Raw genomic sequence first — 14,895 nt, 5'->3', positions numbered from 1 at the left:
GAAAGAAAGAGACAGAGAGAGAGGGATTGTGAGAGAGAGAGAGAGGGAGGGATTGAGAGAGAGAGAGAGAGAGAGAGGGGAGAGAGAGGGTTTTGAATGAGGGAGGAGAGGGGGCAAGGTCTGAGGGAAATGGCTTAGTAATGATAACTAGAAGGCTAATTATGATTAAGAGGCAGGAGGAAAAGAGGAGGAGGAGGAGGAGGAGGAGGAGGGAGAAAAACACAACCAATGAACAGCCTCTCTGGCCCCACATGTGTGTTCATGAGCTTTAGAGCTTTGGTCTCTCTGTGTGTGTGTGTGTGTGTGTGTGTGTGTGTGTGTGTGTGTGTGTGTGTGTGTGTGTGTGTGTGTGTGTGTGTGTGTGTGTGTGTGTGTTTTAGGGAGATGTGTATGTGCATACAATACTGTCTGACTGTGTGGGTGTGTGTTAGCTTAATGACAATACAGCGCGGTGTGGGTACAGGATGTCTGATAATAGTGTGTGGGTACAGGATGTCTGATAATAGAGTGTGGGTACAGGATGTCTGATAATAGTGTGGGTGTTTACGGAGGTGTGTTTGGCAGGTGTGTTTGTGGAGGGCTGATACATCTTTGGATATTTTTCAGGGGTGGGGGTCCAGAGGGTGGATGAGCGGAAGAATTGATGTACACATGTGTGAGTGCATCGTATGTGCGTGCGGAGGGAGCCAAAGGGTGTGTGTGTGTTTACCCACGAGTGTGTGGTGGTGTTATCTGTGTGGGCATGGCTGCAGCCACACTCATCCTCTCTTTCTCGCTCTCCTTCTCTCCCTCTCTCGTTCTACTCTCTCTCTCTTTCTACTATCTCCCTCTCTCTCTCTTTCTACTATCTCCCTCTCTCTCTAATGATGGTGTTCCACCAGAGGCTGCAGCATGTTTACAGCGAAAAGCAGAGCTGCCACCGTCCGTACACGTGATCGCCCCAAGGACACCACCCCACTGTGCCCTTCTCTCCACCCCTGCTTATTACAACACCCCCCTGCAGAGGCCAACACAACAACACAGTCAGCTGTAGTAACCCAGTGAAAGCCTCATGCTTCGCATCGACGCACTCTCACCTTCCTCCTCCGAAACATGGCGCCGTTGACCAGCACCTACCGATGTGTCCGGGCTGCTCGGAGCGCGGCAATCCAGCCAGCGGACTTTCCCAGAAGCCCAGGACGCCCAGTTCTCCCAGTTTGAGCTATAAAGATTATCTTGCTGGTGTCCTTACAAAAGCTGACAACAAACCCTGCGGCATGGTCCAAATCTCAGCTGCCCATATGGCCCAAATCTGTCCATGTATTCTCCCGTTAGCTGATGACGGGTACTCACTAACGCTGGGTAATTAGTCACGTGGGTTGGCGTGTAACACTTCTTGGCCCAGGTTCATAGCTGCTCAAAGCAGGACTGGGGAGGAACATAGAGGACCATTTTTGTCCTGAAGAATGTTTGATGCGTGCGACGGATTTCAAGCATACCATATCAAGAATAAACAGTGAATTATTGCATTAAAATAGTAAAAATGTTCATTAGTTTGCCTGCAACATGTTATAGGTGTTACAGGAACCATTATTGAGTTTGAGCTGCTTAATGTTGATGTCAAATCAATATCAGACAACTATTTCACTCCGATCAACACGTTGAGCTGATTGCAATGTTCCAACAGTAATAGACTTAACGGGTTGGACAAAATATAGGTTTATCAGGTGAAGTCCCTTTTAAAAAGGGTATTGCAGACTGCATTGCTGAGTTGAAAGTCTCACCTGTTTGTCCATAGTGGTTCTCCGTAGGGGCACGCCAGGGGGGTCCGTGGGATGCATAGAACTTCCTGTGGTGTAACGTGTTCCATTGACTACAGGGGAAAAGATCAGAAATGTCATTGAGATGATTGACAGATTAAACCCGCTCATTACTGAATCAGTTCAGAACGATAAACAGATGGGGCAACATACAACTCCTTCATGTGACGGACTGGGTACCAATCCATTATAGTGAAAAAGTCAGGTTGTGCTTATGTCTTCAAGTGACATCTTAATGTTATGGAGTCGTTTGCATCCTAACAGTAGGGAATAATACATCCCTATTCATCATCCAGACAGAAAGCAGTTTGCACCCTCCTTTGTCCCAGCTTCAGTCCATCTCACTGGGCTACGGCTCAGTACACAGCATATCTCATATGTGTTTTCATCTTCTTCTCCCTCTGGCCCATAAGAAAACAATGGCCTTAAAATAATGCAAACGGCCTAAAGGGAGATGATCCTGTGTGTCTGTATGTATGTATGTGTGTGTGTGTGTGTGTGTGCGTGTGCGTGTGCGTGTGTGTGTGTGTGTGTGTGTGTGTGTGTGTGTGTGTGTGTGTGTGTGTGTGTGTGTGTGTGTGTGTGTGTGTGTGTCACAGCCCTGCATATGTCTATGGTAATGTCCCTACTCACATCCTACAGGGTTCTAATGGTTCCTCATCAGCCGTGATTCATGGCCTGTCGCTGCATATCAAGGAAGCCCATCTCAAAATGAGCTAGAGTATTATCACAGTTGAAGTGGGAAGTTTACATACACCTTAGCCAAATACATTTAAACTCAGTTTTTCACAATTCCTGACATTTAATACTTGTAAAAATTCCCTGTTTTAGGTCAGTTAGGAAATGTCACATGAATAATAGTAGAGATTATTATTTATTTATGCTTTTATTCACATTCCCCATGGGTCAGAAGTTTACATACACTCAATTAGTATTTGGTAGCATTGCCTTTAAATTGTTTAACTTGGGTCAAATGTTTCAGGTAGCCTTCCACATAAGTTGAGTGAATTTTGGCCCATTCCTCCTGACAGAGCTGGTGTAACTGAATCAGGTTTCTAGGCCTCCTTGCTCGCACACACTTTTTCAGTTCTGCCCATAAATTTTCTATGGGATTGAGGTCAGGGCTTTGTGATGGCCACTAAAATGCCTTGACTTTGTTGTCCTGTTCTATTTCATCAGACCAGAGGACATTTCTCCAAAAAGTACAATCTTTGTCCCCATGTGCAGTCGCAAACCGTAGTCTGGCTTTTTTATGTCGGTTTTGGAGCAGTGGCTTCTTCCTTGCTGAGCGGCCTTTCATGTTATGTCGATATAGGACTTGTTTTACTGTGGATATTGTACCTGTTTCCTCCAGCATCTTCAAAAGGTAATTTGCTGTTGTTCTGGGATGGATTTGCACTTTTCACACCAAAATACGTTCATCTCTAGGAGACAGAACGTGTCTCCGTCCTGAGAGGTATGACGGCTGCATGGTCCCATGGTGTTTATACTTGCATACTATTGTTTGTACAGATGAACGGGGTACCTTCAGGCGTTTGGAAATTGCTCCCAAGGATGAACCAGACTTGTGGAGGTCTACAATATTTTTTTCTGAGGTCTTGGCTGATTTATTTTGATTTTCCCATGATATCAAGCAAGGCCTTGAAATACATCCACAGGTACACCTCCAATTGACTCAATTGATGTCAATTAGCCTATCAGAAGCTTCTAAAGCCATGACATCATTTTCTGGAATTATCCAAGCTGTTTGAAGGCACAGTCAACTTAGTGTTTGTAAACTTCTGACCTACTGGAATTGTGATACAGTGAATTATAAGTGAAATAATCTGTCTGTAAACAATTGTTGGAAAAATGACTTGTGTCATGCACAAGGTAGATGTCCTAACCGACTTGCCAAAACTATAGTTTGTTAACAAGAAATTTGTGGAGTGGTTGAAAAACAGGTTTTAATGACTCCAACCTAAGTGTATGTAAACGTCTGACTTCAACTGTACATCAGCATGACTCCTGAGGGAAGCTGAGCACCACAGCCATGGAAAGACATGACATAATGACCCCTGAGGGAAGCTGTGCACCACAGCCATGGAAAGACATGACATAATGACCCCTGAAGGAAGCTGAGCACCACAGCCATGGAAAGACATGACATAATGACCCCTGAGGGAAGCTGTGCACCACAGCCATGGAAAGACATGACATAATGACCCCTGAAGAAAGCTGAGCACCACAGCCATGGAAAGACATGACATAATGACCCCTGAGGGAAGCTGTGCACCACAGCCATGTAAAGACACAACATAATGACCCAGCTCTACCTCACACATAATGGAGCAGAAACCAGGTGAATAGGGATCAGACGGGGATACTCTGTTAGAGAGACATATACAGAAATATATATCAAGGGATCAAGCTATTTTACGAGGTCTCAGAACAACAGTGTGCTAAAATGGAATGGTATGAAGTCTCACTAGGTATCTGTGGTATCATCAACAGAATGCTCTGCCACAGATAGGGAGCCCATCATACTTATTCTAGACCCATGGCTGACTCCATGAATGCTTTGCATTATCCAAGCAGACTGAGTTATGGACTCAGATACAGGCAGTGTAATCTGAGCCCACCTCCTGTTCAACACTACTTCACCCTCTCTAACCTTACCCCCAATCCGCCCAATCACGAACTTCCTGGGGCTCGTCTCCAGTGCCGGGCCGGGGCATCCGGAGTCCAGGGAGGATCCGGGCTGGACTAGCCAGGCAGAGAGATCCCTCAACCTGGGCACCGTTACTGCCCGCGCCCCTTCTGGGAGGATTAGCCTTGTCTGGTCTGACAAATCCCTACAGCTGGCTGTTCTCTCCCTGGTTGTTCTCCCAGTGTGTGGAGAGAACATGCCAGCAGTGGAATACCATCTACTAGCCTGGGATGGTGTTCCTCGGACATACAGTAATGAGAGGCAGAACCTGAAATGCCCCTAAATAAGCCAACAAGTGTTCCAGTGAGCTAGGTCAAGTTAGATAGCTTAGGCTTCAGTTGTACAGCTACTACACAGCGAAGAAGAGGAATTGCTATATCGATGCAAGCAACACTTTTGACACTTATTTAACTCAATAGATATGGTAGATTTAAATCGGAAGAGGCTTGATGTTACCTTCTGGTAAGGAGTTCCTTTGTGCCGGTGGTCTCACTGGGGTTCCATAAGTAGCAGAGGGCCGTTTCCATGTTGTTTCTGGAAGGACACATAAATAGTTAAAGCCAAATGAGGAGTAAGGCACAATGGACACACAGTTCCACAGTTTCCCTGAACGCTGAATGAAACTCTAAAGAACACAGGTGGAGAGCACAACCATTCAGAAATGTTCAGAAAGTATTGTAGAGGACATGGTCACACAGGACTATAGCAGGCGACTACAGTGTTCTGATAATCAGTGTTCTCGTTCAGTTGAGAACAGAGAAACAAGACGAGAATACTTGAAATGAAAAGTATTGAAATGAACGATTCACTTGCAGAAAAAACTATTGAGATTCTTGACATTCTCTGAGAATGTTCCCGGGGCATCAAAGAAACATGTTTTCAGTTAGTGGAGCAAGAAGTCCTTTGTTATCTGGACAGTGTTAGAGAGGCTTTTTGACTTTCAATCAGGCAGAGACACTGAAAAACAATGATCTGATAACGTCGGTACATTACATGCTCTTGAGTAATAAAAGTGTTAGATTTGCTTGAAAATACAACTGAGTGCCCTTTAAAAATAGCATCTCGAATCAGTGTAATTCAAAAACACATTCTAATCATTATGCAGTTGAATTAAAGTCCACGATAGAATTCAGTATAATAATGAGTGTTACAGCATGTGGTTTTATAAAATAGCCCCTGGGTCTTTATCTCTACTACAGTGTGTGGTGTGCCAAGGTGCAGTGTCCTGCCAGAGTGTTGGAGCTACCGTGGGTGAAGCCTGGCTTTGTCCTGTGGGAAACAGTCTTTTTCTCTGGCTCCTATCCCATTGAGGGACACACACACACAGAGACACAAACACAGAGACACACACACACACACACACACAGAGACACACACACACACAGAGACACACACACACACACACAGAGACACACACACAGAGACACACACACACACACAGAGACACACACACAGAGACACACACACACAGCTCTGTCTGTGTAGTGCAGAATCAGACCACCAAATGAAAAGCGTTTGATAAGCATCTGTATAAAAGGTTGGCTGCCTTTTAGCCCTGGTATTAAACAAGCAGGTATTTCTTCTGTCTAGTAAACAGGGGTTGTTTAAATGTCATTACACAGGACGGCTTTGTGGAACACATAGGTAGAGCTGCTGAGGTTCCTGCAGCAGTGGCGGCCATCACCACACATTTGGGCTAATCAGATGAAAGTGGATGAGATGTTAAAAGCCCTCCTTCAGATGAATGCGCTGGGGAGATGTTGATGATGGGGAAGGGTAATGAGCTCTCTGAGACGGCAGCATTTCACAGCAGAATTAGAAACTATGGTTACCAAACAAAACACTGACAAATGGAACTGATGGTTTCTGATGTAAAAAGATGTGAACCTACACACTGGAGAAGGCTGTTAAGGCAAATATCTGTGAACGCTAACCTGACGCAGTAAAAAAAATGAAGTAAGCTTTATGCGTGTGGACGCATCACACTGTTTTTGCTCGTGAAAGGATGAAATATGTATTGGTTCCAGCATAATCGGGCAGGTTATATAGCTACAGTAATAATGCAGATGTATACATTATATATACATAGTCAGAGAGGTATTGTAGAAATCTATGGTGCTGGCAGAAGGTGAATCACAGCCAATAGGAGTGGAGGACCTGCCAGATTTCTTCCACCCTCCTCATAATATTGACCCTCCTCTCACATGAGTGAGCATGTCAGTAGGGTTGTGGTGGAGCTGTGTGCCTGGCTTACCTTTGCTGCCGGTGTTGACGTAGTACCTGCATCCCTCGGGTGACTTGTAACATCTCCAGCCTTGGGGAAGAGGGACACTCTTACTCTCATCCCCCGGTGCAGGGCTGGTGGCCGCTGGCTTCTGTCACAAACATACCACTCGTTTCACTACCAGATAATTAATAGAAGCTGGGACTGTTTCCCAGTCTTGCTCATATAAATGGTGAGTACAAATATTAACTAGTCATTGAGAAATGTTGGTTTTGTTCAGTTTTTTTACTGTAATTGATTTGTGGACTTGATTAGTATACATAATATTCCATACTACGTATCTGCATATCAACGAGGGGTTGTATCAGCCTCTAATGTTCCCAATTAGCAGTGTCTGCTCATTTCTACCCAGTTACAGTACAAAGTACTCCCACATTTCTAAAGCAGGCTGATCACAGGCGCAGACACAGCTGTGTAGGAAAGATCTGTTTTAATTAGGAACAATGTCATAATTAATATAATGATTCATTCAGGAAATATTGAACTGTGGCAAGGAATGGGAAAGCTTGTTTGATTGTAGGAAGGGTGTTCTTTTCTTGGAACCCTTCATGTGGTTGTTGGTAAACTGAGAAGACCCCACTGCTGAAAGAGACAAAAGAAAGACCCATTGCACTCTGCAAACCCCCACCTAAACAAGCCTAATGGAACAAAATTAGAGCTCTTTGACAACACAGATCCGCCTTATGTTTATCGATGAGCAAAGGAAGCAAACAAAGAAAAGAACACACTCCCTACAATTAAACATGGAGAGGTTTGAAAATGCTGTGGATTTGCTTATCTGCCTCTGGTACTGGGGGCCTTGAACGTGTGCAAGACATCATGAAATCAGCAGATTATCAAGGTGTTCTGGAGTGCAATGTTCAACCCAGTGTCCTAAAACTGTGTCTCTGTCAGTGGTGTAAAGTACTTAAGTAAAAATATTTTAAAGTACTATTTAAGTCGTTTACTTTACTTTACTATTTATATTTTTGACAACTTTTACTTCACTACATTCCTAAAGAAAATGATGTACTTTATACTCCATACATTTTCCCTGGCAAAGTACTCCAAATTATTACATTTTGAATGCTGAGCAGGGCAGAAAACGGTCCAATTCACACACTTATCAAGAGAACATCCCTTGGTCATCTCTACTGCCTCTGATCTGGCGGACTCAGTGAACACAAATGCTTTGTTTGTAAAGGATGTCTGAGTGTTGAAGTGTGACCCTTGCTATCAGTAAATAAAAAAAAACAAGAAAATTGTGTCGTATGGTTATAAGGAGTTTTAAATTATTCATACTTTTACTTTTGATACTTAAGTATATTTAAAACCAAATACTTTTAGACTTTTACTCCTGCAGTGGCCAGCAATGAGTCCAGATCTGAATCCCATCATAAACCTATGGTGAGATCAGAAAACAGCAGTTGGTGAAAGGTATCACTCAAACATTGAAAAATTGGAGCAGTTTGCAGCTGAAGAAGTGTTTTTTCCAGTCATGTTTAACCAAGTATTAGCTCCTGGGTGCCATTTATTTTGTCCATGCCATTTGTTGAAATTTTTTAAATACATTTATTTATTTACTTAAATAATTTTCTTAAATAACATTGTAAACTTAAGTTTCCCCCCAAAAAATTGGTTCTGCAATGTTGACAAAAATGGTTCCATTTTAACTTATTTCAGTAGTTCAAGGGTTCCAATATATTTGTCCACCACTGCACATGTTCCCTTGAAATCAAATAAAATCAAAGTTTATTTGTTACGTGCACCGAATACAACCTTACAGTGAAATGCTTACTTACAGGCTCTAACCAATAGTGCAAAAAAGGTGTTAGGTGAACAATAGGTAAGTAAAGAAATAAAACAACAGTAAAAGGACAGGCTATAAAAGTAGCAAGGCTACATACACACACCGGTTAGTCAGGCTGATTGAGGTAGTATGTACATGTAGATATGGTTAAATGACTATGCATATATGATGAACAGAGAGTAGCAGTAGCGTAAAATAAGGGTTGGTGGGTGGTGGGTGGCGGGACACAATGTAGATAGCCCGGTTAGCCAATGTGCGGGAGCACTGGTTGGTCGGCCCAATTGAGGTAGTATGTACATGAATGTATAGTTAAAGTGACTATGCATATATGATGTAAACAGAGAGCAGCAACAGCATAAAAATAGGGTTTGGGGGAGAGTTGGGGGGGGGGCACACAATGCAAACAGCCATTTGATGACCTGTTCAGGTGTCTTATGGCTTGGGGGTAAAAACTGTTGAGAAGCCTTTTCATCCTAGACTTGGCACTCCGGTACCGCTTGCCATGCAGTAGTAGAGAGAACAGTCTATGACTGGGGTGGCTGGGGTCTTTGACCATTTTTAGGGCCGTCCTCTGACACCGCCTGGTGTAGAGAACCTGGAGGCAGGCAGCTTAGCCCCAGTGATGTACTGGGCCATACGCATTACCCTCTGTAGTGCCTTGTGGTCAGAGGCCGAGCAGTTGCCGTACCAGACAGTGATGCAGCCATGTTCTCGATGTTGCAGCTGTAGAACCTTTTGAGGATCTCAGGACCAATGCTAAATCTTTTAAGTTTCCTGAGGGGGAATAGACTTTGTCATGCCCTCTTCACGACTGTCTTGGTGTGTTTGGACCATTCTAGTTTGTTGTTGATGTGGACACTGAGGAACTTGAAGCTCTCAACCTGCTCCACTACAGCCCCGTCGATGAGAATGGGGCCATGCTCGGTCCTCCTTTTCCTGTAGTCTACAATCATCTCCTTAGTCTTGGCTATATTGAGGGATAGGTTGTTATTCTGGCACCACATGGCCAGGTGTCTGACCTCCTCCCTATAGGCTGTCTCTTCGTTGTCTGTGATCAGGCCTACCACTCTTGTGTCGTCTGCAAACTTAATGATGGTGTTGGAGTCGTGCCTGGCCATGCAGTCGTGGGTGAACAGGGAGTACAGGAGGGGACTGAGCACGCACCCCTGTGGAGCTCCAGTGTTGAAGATCAGCGTGGCAGATGTGTTGCTACCTACCCTCACCACCTGGGGGCGGCCCGTCAGGAAGTCCAGGATCCAGTTACAGAGGGAGGTGTTTAGTCCCAGGTTACTTAACTTAGTGATGAGCTTTGAGGGTACTATGGTGTTTAACGCTGAGCTGTAGTCAATGAATAGCATTCTCACATAAGCAAACAACATCCGTTCCGATGTGCTGTTATTATTTAGAAGCTATTCTTTTCGGCTCACATTGCTTTCTTCAGGGCTTTCACAGTGCCTTCCCTTGGTTGGAGGGTGTTATTCACAATGATCCACTATCTGGATAAATAACAATAACAGCTTCTTGGACCTTATCAGCAGTTCCCAGAAGGCTCATACACACCCATAAATCTCCTGGTCACATTGCGACTGCAGAATTTACTGCAGTGTACTTTATAAGGCAAAAGTCCTCTTTAATCTACAGGGATGGCCTGACCAACAATTCATTGTCATTAGCAACAGTGTGTTGCCCAGTCAAAGCTGTCTGCTGTATCTGACAGAGGGCCTGCTGAACTCTGCCTGTACCATTTCTAACATGGTGACTGGCTGCTAGTCACGACCCTACCCCAGATCCACTGCGGAGTGTGGGGACAGAGGGGGAGGAGAGGGGGAAAGGGAGGAGAGAAGAGAAGGATATTAATGGAATGATAAAGCAGAGAGATCCTGCTGATATCTACACTCGTTTGATGTACAAGATGAAAGGGATTCCTTTCTGTCTCTCTTTCTGATATAAAGCACTGGGCTTGCAGTGAGCAGTTTGCAGTGAGTACAAGACAAAGCACCTCGTCTTCATTGACGAGCCATGCTGTGCTGCAGGAAACTGTCCTCAGTCATTTATCATGAGCTCATAAAATGCATTATCCTTCCTCAAGCTCCCAATAAGGACATACTGTATGTGATTACACTATGTCAGACAAATCATGAACATACTGTATCACCAAGGAGCACAATGTCCATTAGCTTAACATAAATCAGACTTTATACAAGTATAATGGCCACTACTAACCCTGACCTAATGCATCTTAGGCAGCATACCATCCTCTGAACCATGGAATAGCAGTGAACTGGTACTTTTTGCCGGAGACATGAGTGGTTAACTAATTAATCCTCCCAGACAAATGTAAATGACAGATTCTTATCTTGAGATTTGTATCACATGTGATGTATCTCACTTCCCTGAGCTGTAGCGATTTCACATGTCCCCTTGCAAAAAACTGTTGAATAAAGCGGAACGGCGTCCAAGCTTTCAAAGAATTTAAAAGGACAAAATCCTCTGGATATCTCCTGCCAAATCCCACAATCCTTTGGGGTGGTGCTCCCACTGCAACCCCTGGGAGGAGGCTCTTTATAGAGTATACTCCCCTCCAGTATCCAGTTCCCATTGAATACCAACAAAGCAACAGGACAGGCCTTCTCCCACCACTACAGAGGAGAGTCTGGGCTCTTGCTGTTAGCATGCCCTTCTGTGGCTTCATTGGTATGACTGGGAATGAATGAGAGCATTAACCCCACTTTGTGCTACCTGCAATAGGGGGATTATTATAGTGCAGCACCTGAAGCTGGTTAGAGACAGGGGTACTAAAGGAAGACCTGGCCTAGTGTTAAATCCTCACCGCTGACTGATTTTCTCTACACTCGACTCTGCATGTCAATGTATCTCTCTGCCTATTGTATCCATCCTACTTAGGGCCTATCTCTCTCACTCAGTGGTGTGGCCTGGTGGGCAAAGCCCTTTCACTGTCACTCCAGGAAGTTTTGGTGGTGCACCGAGTGCCCTGTAACAGTTTTAAACTTCAAATTGCTTTCAACAGCAAATTACCATTCGCTAAGCTCCGCCCCAGAATTTTTAGCAACCAATCGCAGTGCGACAACTGTCAAGTCCAACACATTGGACAAGCTCACCTTCCAATTGCATGAAAGCCAGTGAGGGCTATGGCAAAAACTGAGTTATAAAAAATAAAAAATGAAATAGCTTAATAATTGAGCAGTGCAAAGGGAGTATTGTGATTCCTGAAGTGCAGAGTCTGTTGATGGAGTATTTTTCGAATCCGAAATTATACATTTGTTACATTGTATAACTATGTTAGCTAGCTAAGTTAGCAATGTTATGAACACAACTCTCATCTGCTGTCGAGATCAGGATACGATTTATGAGCACTAGTTAGCTCCAGAAGTGGTTATATCTTTGACTGCATGCTGAGTGAATTCAGCACCATTCAGTGGTTAGCTACACTACAAACATTACCAGGTTCCCTTGAAGCAATTGTAATGACAGTCCACCACAACATAACCAAGAGTTAGTAAGGCGTAGTCTGTGTAAGGCGTAGTCTGTGTAAGGCGTAGTCTGTGTAAGGCGTAGTCTGTGTTTAACCCACTGAGGTAGGGTTTAATTTCATTATATATTTTAAACAGTTTGAGATCATTTTGAGAGGATTTCGCCAGTGGTTGAATGGGGAATTGGGTTTCTCAGGAAAATGATGTCCAAGGTTGCAACAGTAACCAAAGGGGGCAAGGCTTAGCGAAAGGTCATTGGGAAATGTTCCAGAGAACGAGAGTGGGAGGAATAGATGAAATCCCACTGCAAATGTTGTACTTGTGCTAGTGTGGCCGATGTGAAATGGCTAGCTAGTTAGCGGTGGTGCGCGCTAATAGTGTTTCAGTCAGTGACGTCACTCGCTCTGAGACCTAGAAGTAGTTGTTCCCCTTGCTCTGCAAGGGCCGTGGCTTTTGTGGCGCGATAGGTAACGATGCTTCAAGGGTGGCGGTTGTTGATGTGTGCAGAGGGTCCCTGGTTCAAGGCGAGGAGAGGGACGGAAGCTATACTGTTACACTAGCTTTGAGTCATCAGTCAATTGAGTTGATTGTCATTGTATGGCCCTTTGTTTAGAATGTCTACATACTGAGGTGATTTCAAAAACACTGCATCTGCATTGATTCAACCTGCTACCTCAGGCTCTGCTATGCACATAATATCTTCCATTCTGTCCAATCAAATCAATTCAAATGAAGTCATTGTTGTGCTTGTTGTCAGTCACCCACATTTGTGTACGTGTTAAATAATATATTGCAACAAAATGTTGCATTCAGTTCAGTAAGGTAAGTGACTCTTAATCTGAAACACTCACAAAAGAGTAGACTAAATGTCATTTGTTTTTACATGATTTTCTCTGTGGCTCCAGGGCATGTACAGTACTAACTGTACTGTAAGTTTCAGTAATTATGAGAAAAGTCTTGTAAAACAACATACCGTAACTCCACACATGATAATGATAAAAAGGGGCAAACATGGACAAATCAGTGTGCCCTGTTTCTTACACAGGCTAATGAACGTGACAATAAACAATCCAGACTTCATTTCACAGGTTCTGTTTTTTTCTTTCAAAGGAAACAGAGCCTTCCTGAAGACACAGAAGAAAAGGAAATTTGACTGAGCTAGGAGAGCAGGGTGGCTGAGGGACAGAGGGACATTTAAAACCAACAGTGAAGATCAAAGTGTTTTGGCAGGCCCCCCCCACACACACATTGGGCTACAGAAGAAGCGGGATATGAGAGCTATATCTGGACAGAGACAGACAGACCATGTCTAAGCAGAATAAAAATCCACCAAACTCAAAAGGATGAGAAAGAAAATACAACTACATCTGACACAAAGGCTTGAACAGAGCCAATGAATCTCCTGTACCCATTCTGTCTGACTACCACAATTGTTCCACTGAAGCAACAATGTTCCATTGAAGGAACTCATAAATATGTTTAAAAAAATTAACACCGCACATAAAGTACTGTCAAAAATGTCATTGATAACAGAGACTGATAATAATGGCATTAAAAGCAAAGCCTTACCATGTTGGGCTAAGACTACGTCGTAAGGAAGCAAACAGCCAAATGAGAGAAGTGTCCGTTAACTAGTCACAGTGAACATTGAGTGGGACAAGGTTATTTTAGAACCAGGAGGAGGAAACATTTGTCACACATATGGGTTCTTATTACTGGCCAGAGTGACCCGGCACCCAGGGTCAAAGCTAAGACATGGAAGGAATGGACAGACACTAAACATCTTTCTACTCCGCCTCTTTTCTTTATTTACAGGATGAAGAATAAAACGGTCCAGGAAGAACCATCTTGTGGTCTGAGACATTTTCTATGAGTCTTTGTTAGCAGATGTAAGGGTCTGGAAGCCCGTTCCCAGATGCAGCCAAGACCCTGCTCCATGGCAGGCTACACAATGGCCAACACTGTGAGACAGAGCTGTGAGGCACTCGCAGGCAACAAGGCCTGTTTTGTGTTGGTCCGTCCCTCCATTTCTTATAAATCAAATTGACCCTGTGTGAAGTGTGTTCGAGCTGCCACACTCCCCTCTGATACTGACTGATTGTGACTGACTATCTCTAACATGGCATGCAGCCGGCCAGGCTACATCATCTGGCAGCTGGCTTGACAGAGATCTAAATGAAAAAGCGATAAGAACCAGAGAAGACAGCAGACACATTTTCAATCTTTAGAAACCCAACTTTCAAGAGGAGTCGTCCTGTTCAACATCAAGTTCGTTTACAGCCAGGATGTCTGACATGTCCTTAAGAGCTCATCAAGGCCATGGGGGACTATTTGTGTGGAATATGTTTATAAGGCCTATTTCTTTTGTCCTTCTCACAATCACTCAGCTAAATGCAAATCAGAACAAAGGCTTACATTACCTATAAGACACAGAACTCATACTCAGCATTACGTTCTCAAAGCCTGTTACAGTAGTATATCTGGTACGCAATGTGCACTATAGGGACGGCTTCATGATGAGATTCTTGAGATGTTGATGATTGACAACACATGATAATGTCTGAAACGAACACGTTGTCCTCTTGCGTTTTGAATATGAGTTAGAAGAACACATAAGCTCACACTAAACGTTCCATAAATGAGGACACAGTGTTTCTTGTTGACTGAACTTGTTGATAAGTGGCAAAGCACCGTTTATTAGCTCCAGAGCATACTGGAGCATCATTGACCGACTTCAATGGAGTGTGTCATGTTATCAAACAATCTTCACTGAAGGAGCAGCAAGAATTCAATGTTGGTTCTCTCGTCTGTTATGAGGGGTATAAAACACAAATATGCGCCTA

At 43.8% G+C, this 14,895-nt stretch overlaps 1 protein-coding gene across 4 annotated transcripts in view; it reads right to left on the bottom strand.

The window, feature by feature from the left end:
• LOC110538578 (growth arrest-specific protein 7) overlaps positions 1 to 13,701 on the bottom strand; it is a 32,273-nt gene extending 18,572 nt beyond the window's left edge. The window contains exons 1-4 of one of the 4 annotated variants that reach the window (XM_036938651.1): positions 13,622 to 13,701; positions 6,743 to 6,863; positions 4,945 to 5,022; positions 1,764 to 1,852 (exon numbers count right to left, since the gene is read on the bottom strand). In XM_036938651.1, the coding sequence (XP_036794546.1) occupies positions 1,764 to 1,852; positions 4,945 to 5,022; positions 6,743 to 6,863; positions 13,622 to 13,624 (291 nt within the window). In that variant the 5' untranslated portion in view covers positions 13,625 to 13,701. Of the gene's footprint in view, positions 1 to 1,076; positions 1,355 to 1,763; positions 1,853 to 4,944; positions 5,023 to 6,742; positions 6,864 to 13,621 lie in introns of those variants that run through there. The other 3 variants (XM_036938653.1, XM_036938652.1, XM_036938654.1) reach the window with 3 other exon arrangements.
• Positions 13,702 to 14,895: the final 1,194 nt, after the last annotated feature.

The sequence above is a fragment of the Oncorhynchus mykiss genome, chromosome 12 (assembly GCF_013265735.2).
Source record: "Oncorhynchus mykiss isolate Arlee chromosome 12, USDA_OmykA_1.1, whole genome shotgun sequence".
Lineage (NCBI taxonomy): Eukaryota > Metazoa > Chordata > Actinopteri > Salmoniformes > Salmonidae > Oncorhynchus > Oncorhynchus mykiss.
This window is presented reverse-complemented; position numbering and strand designations above follow the sequence as displayed.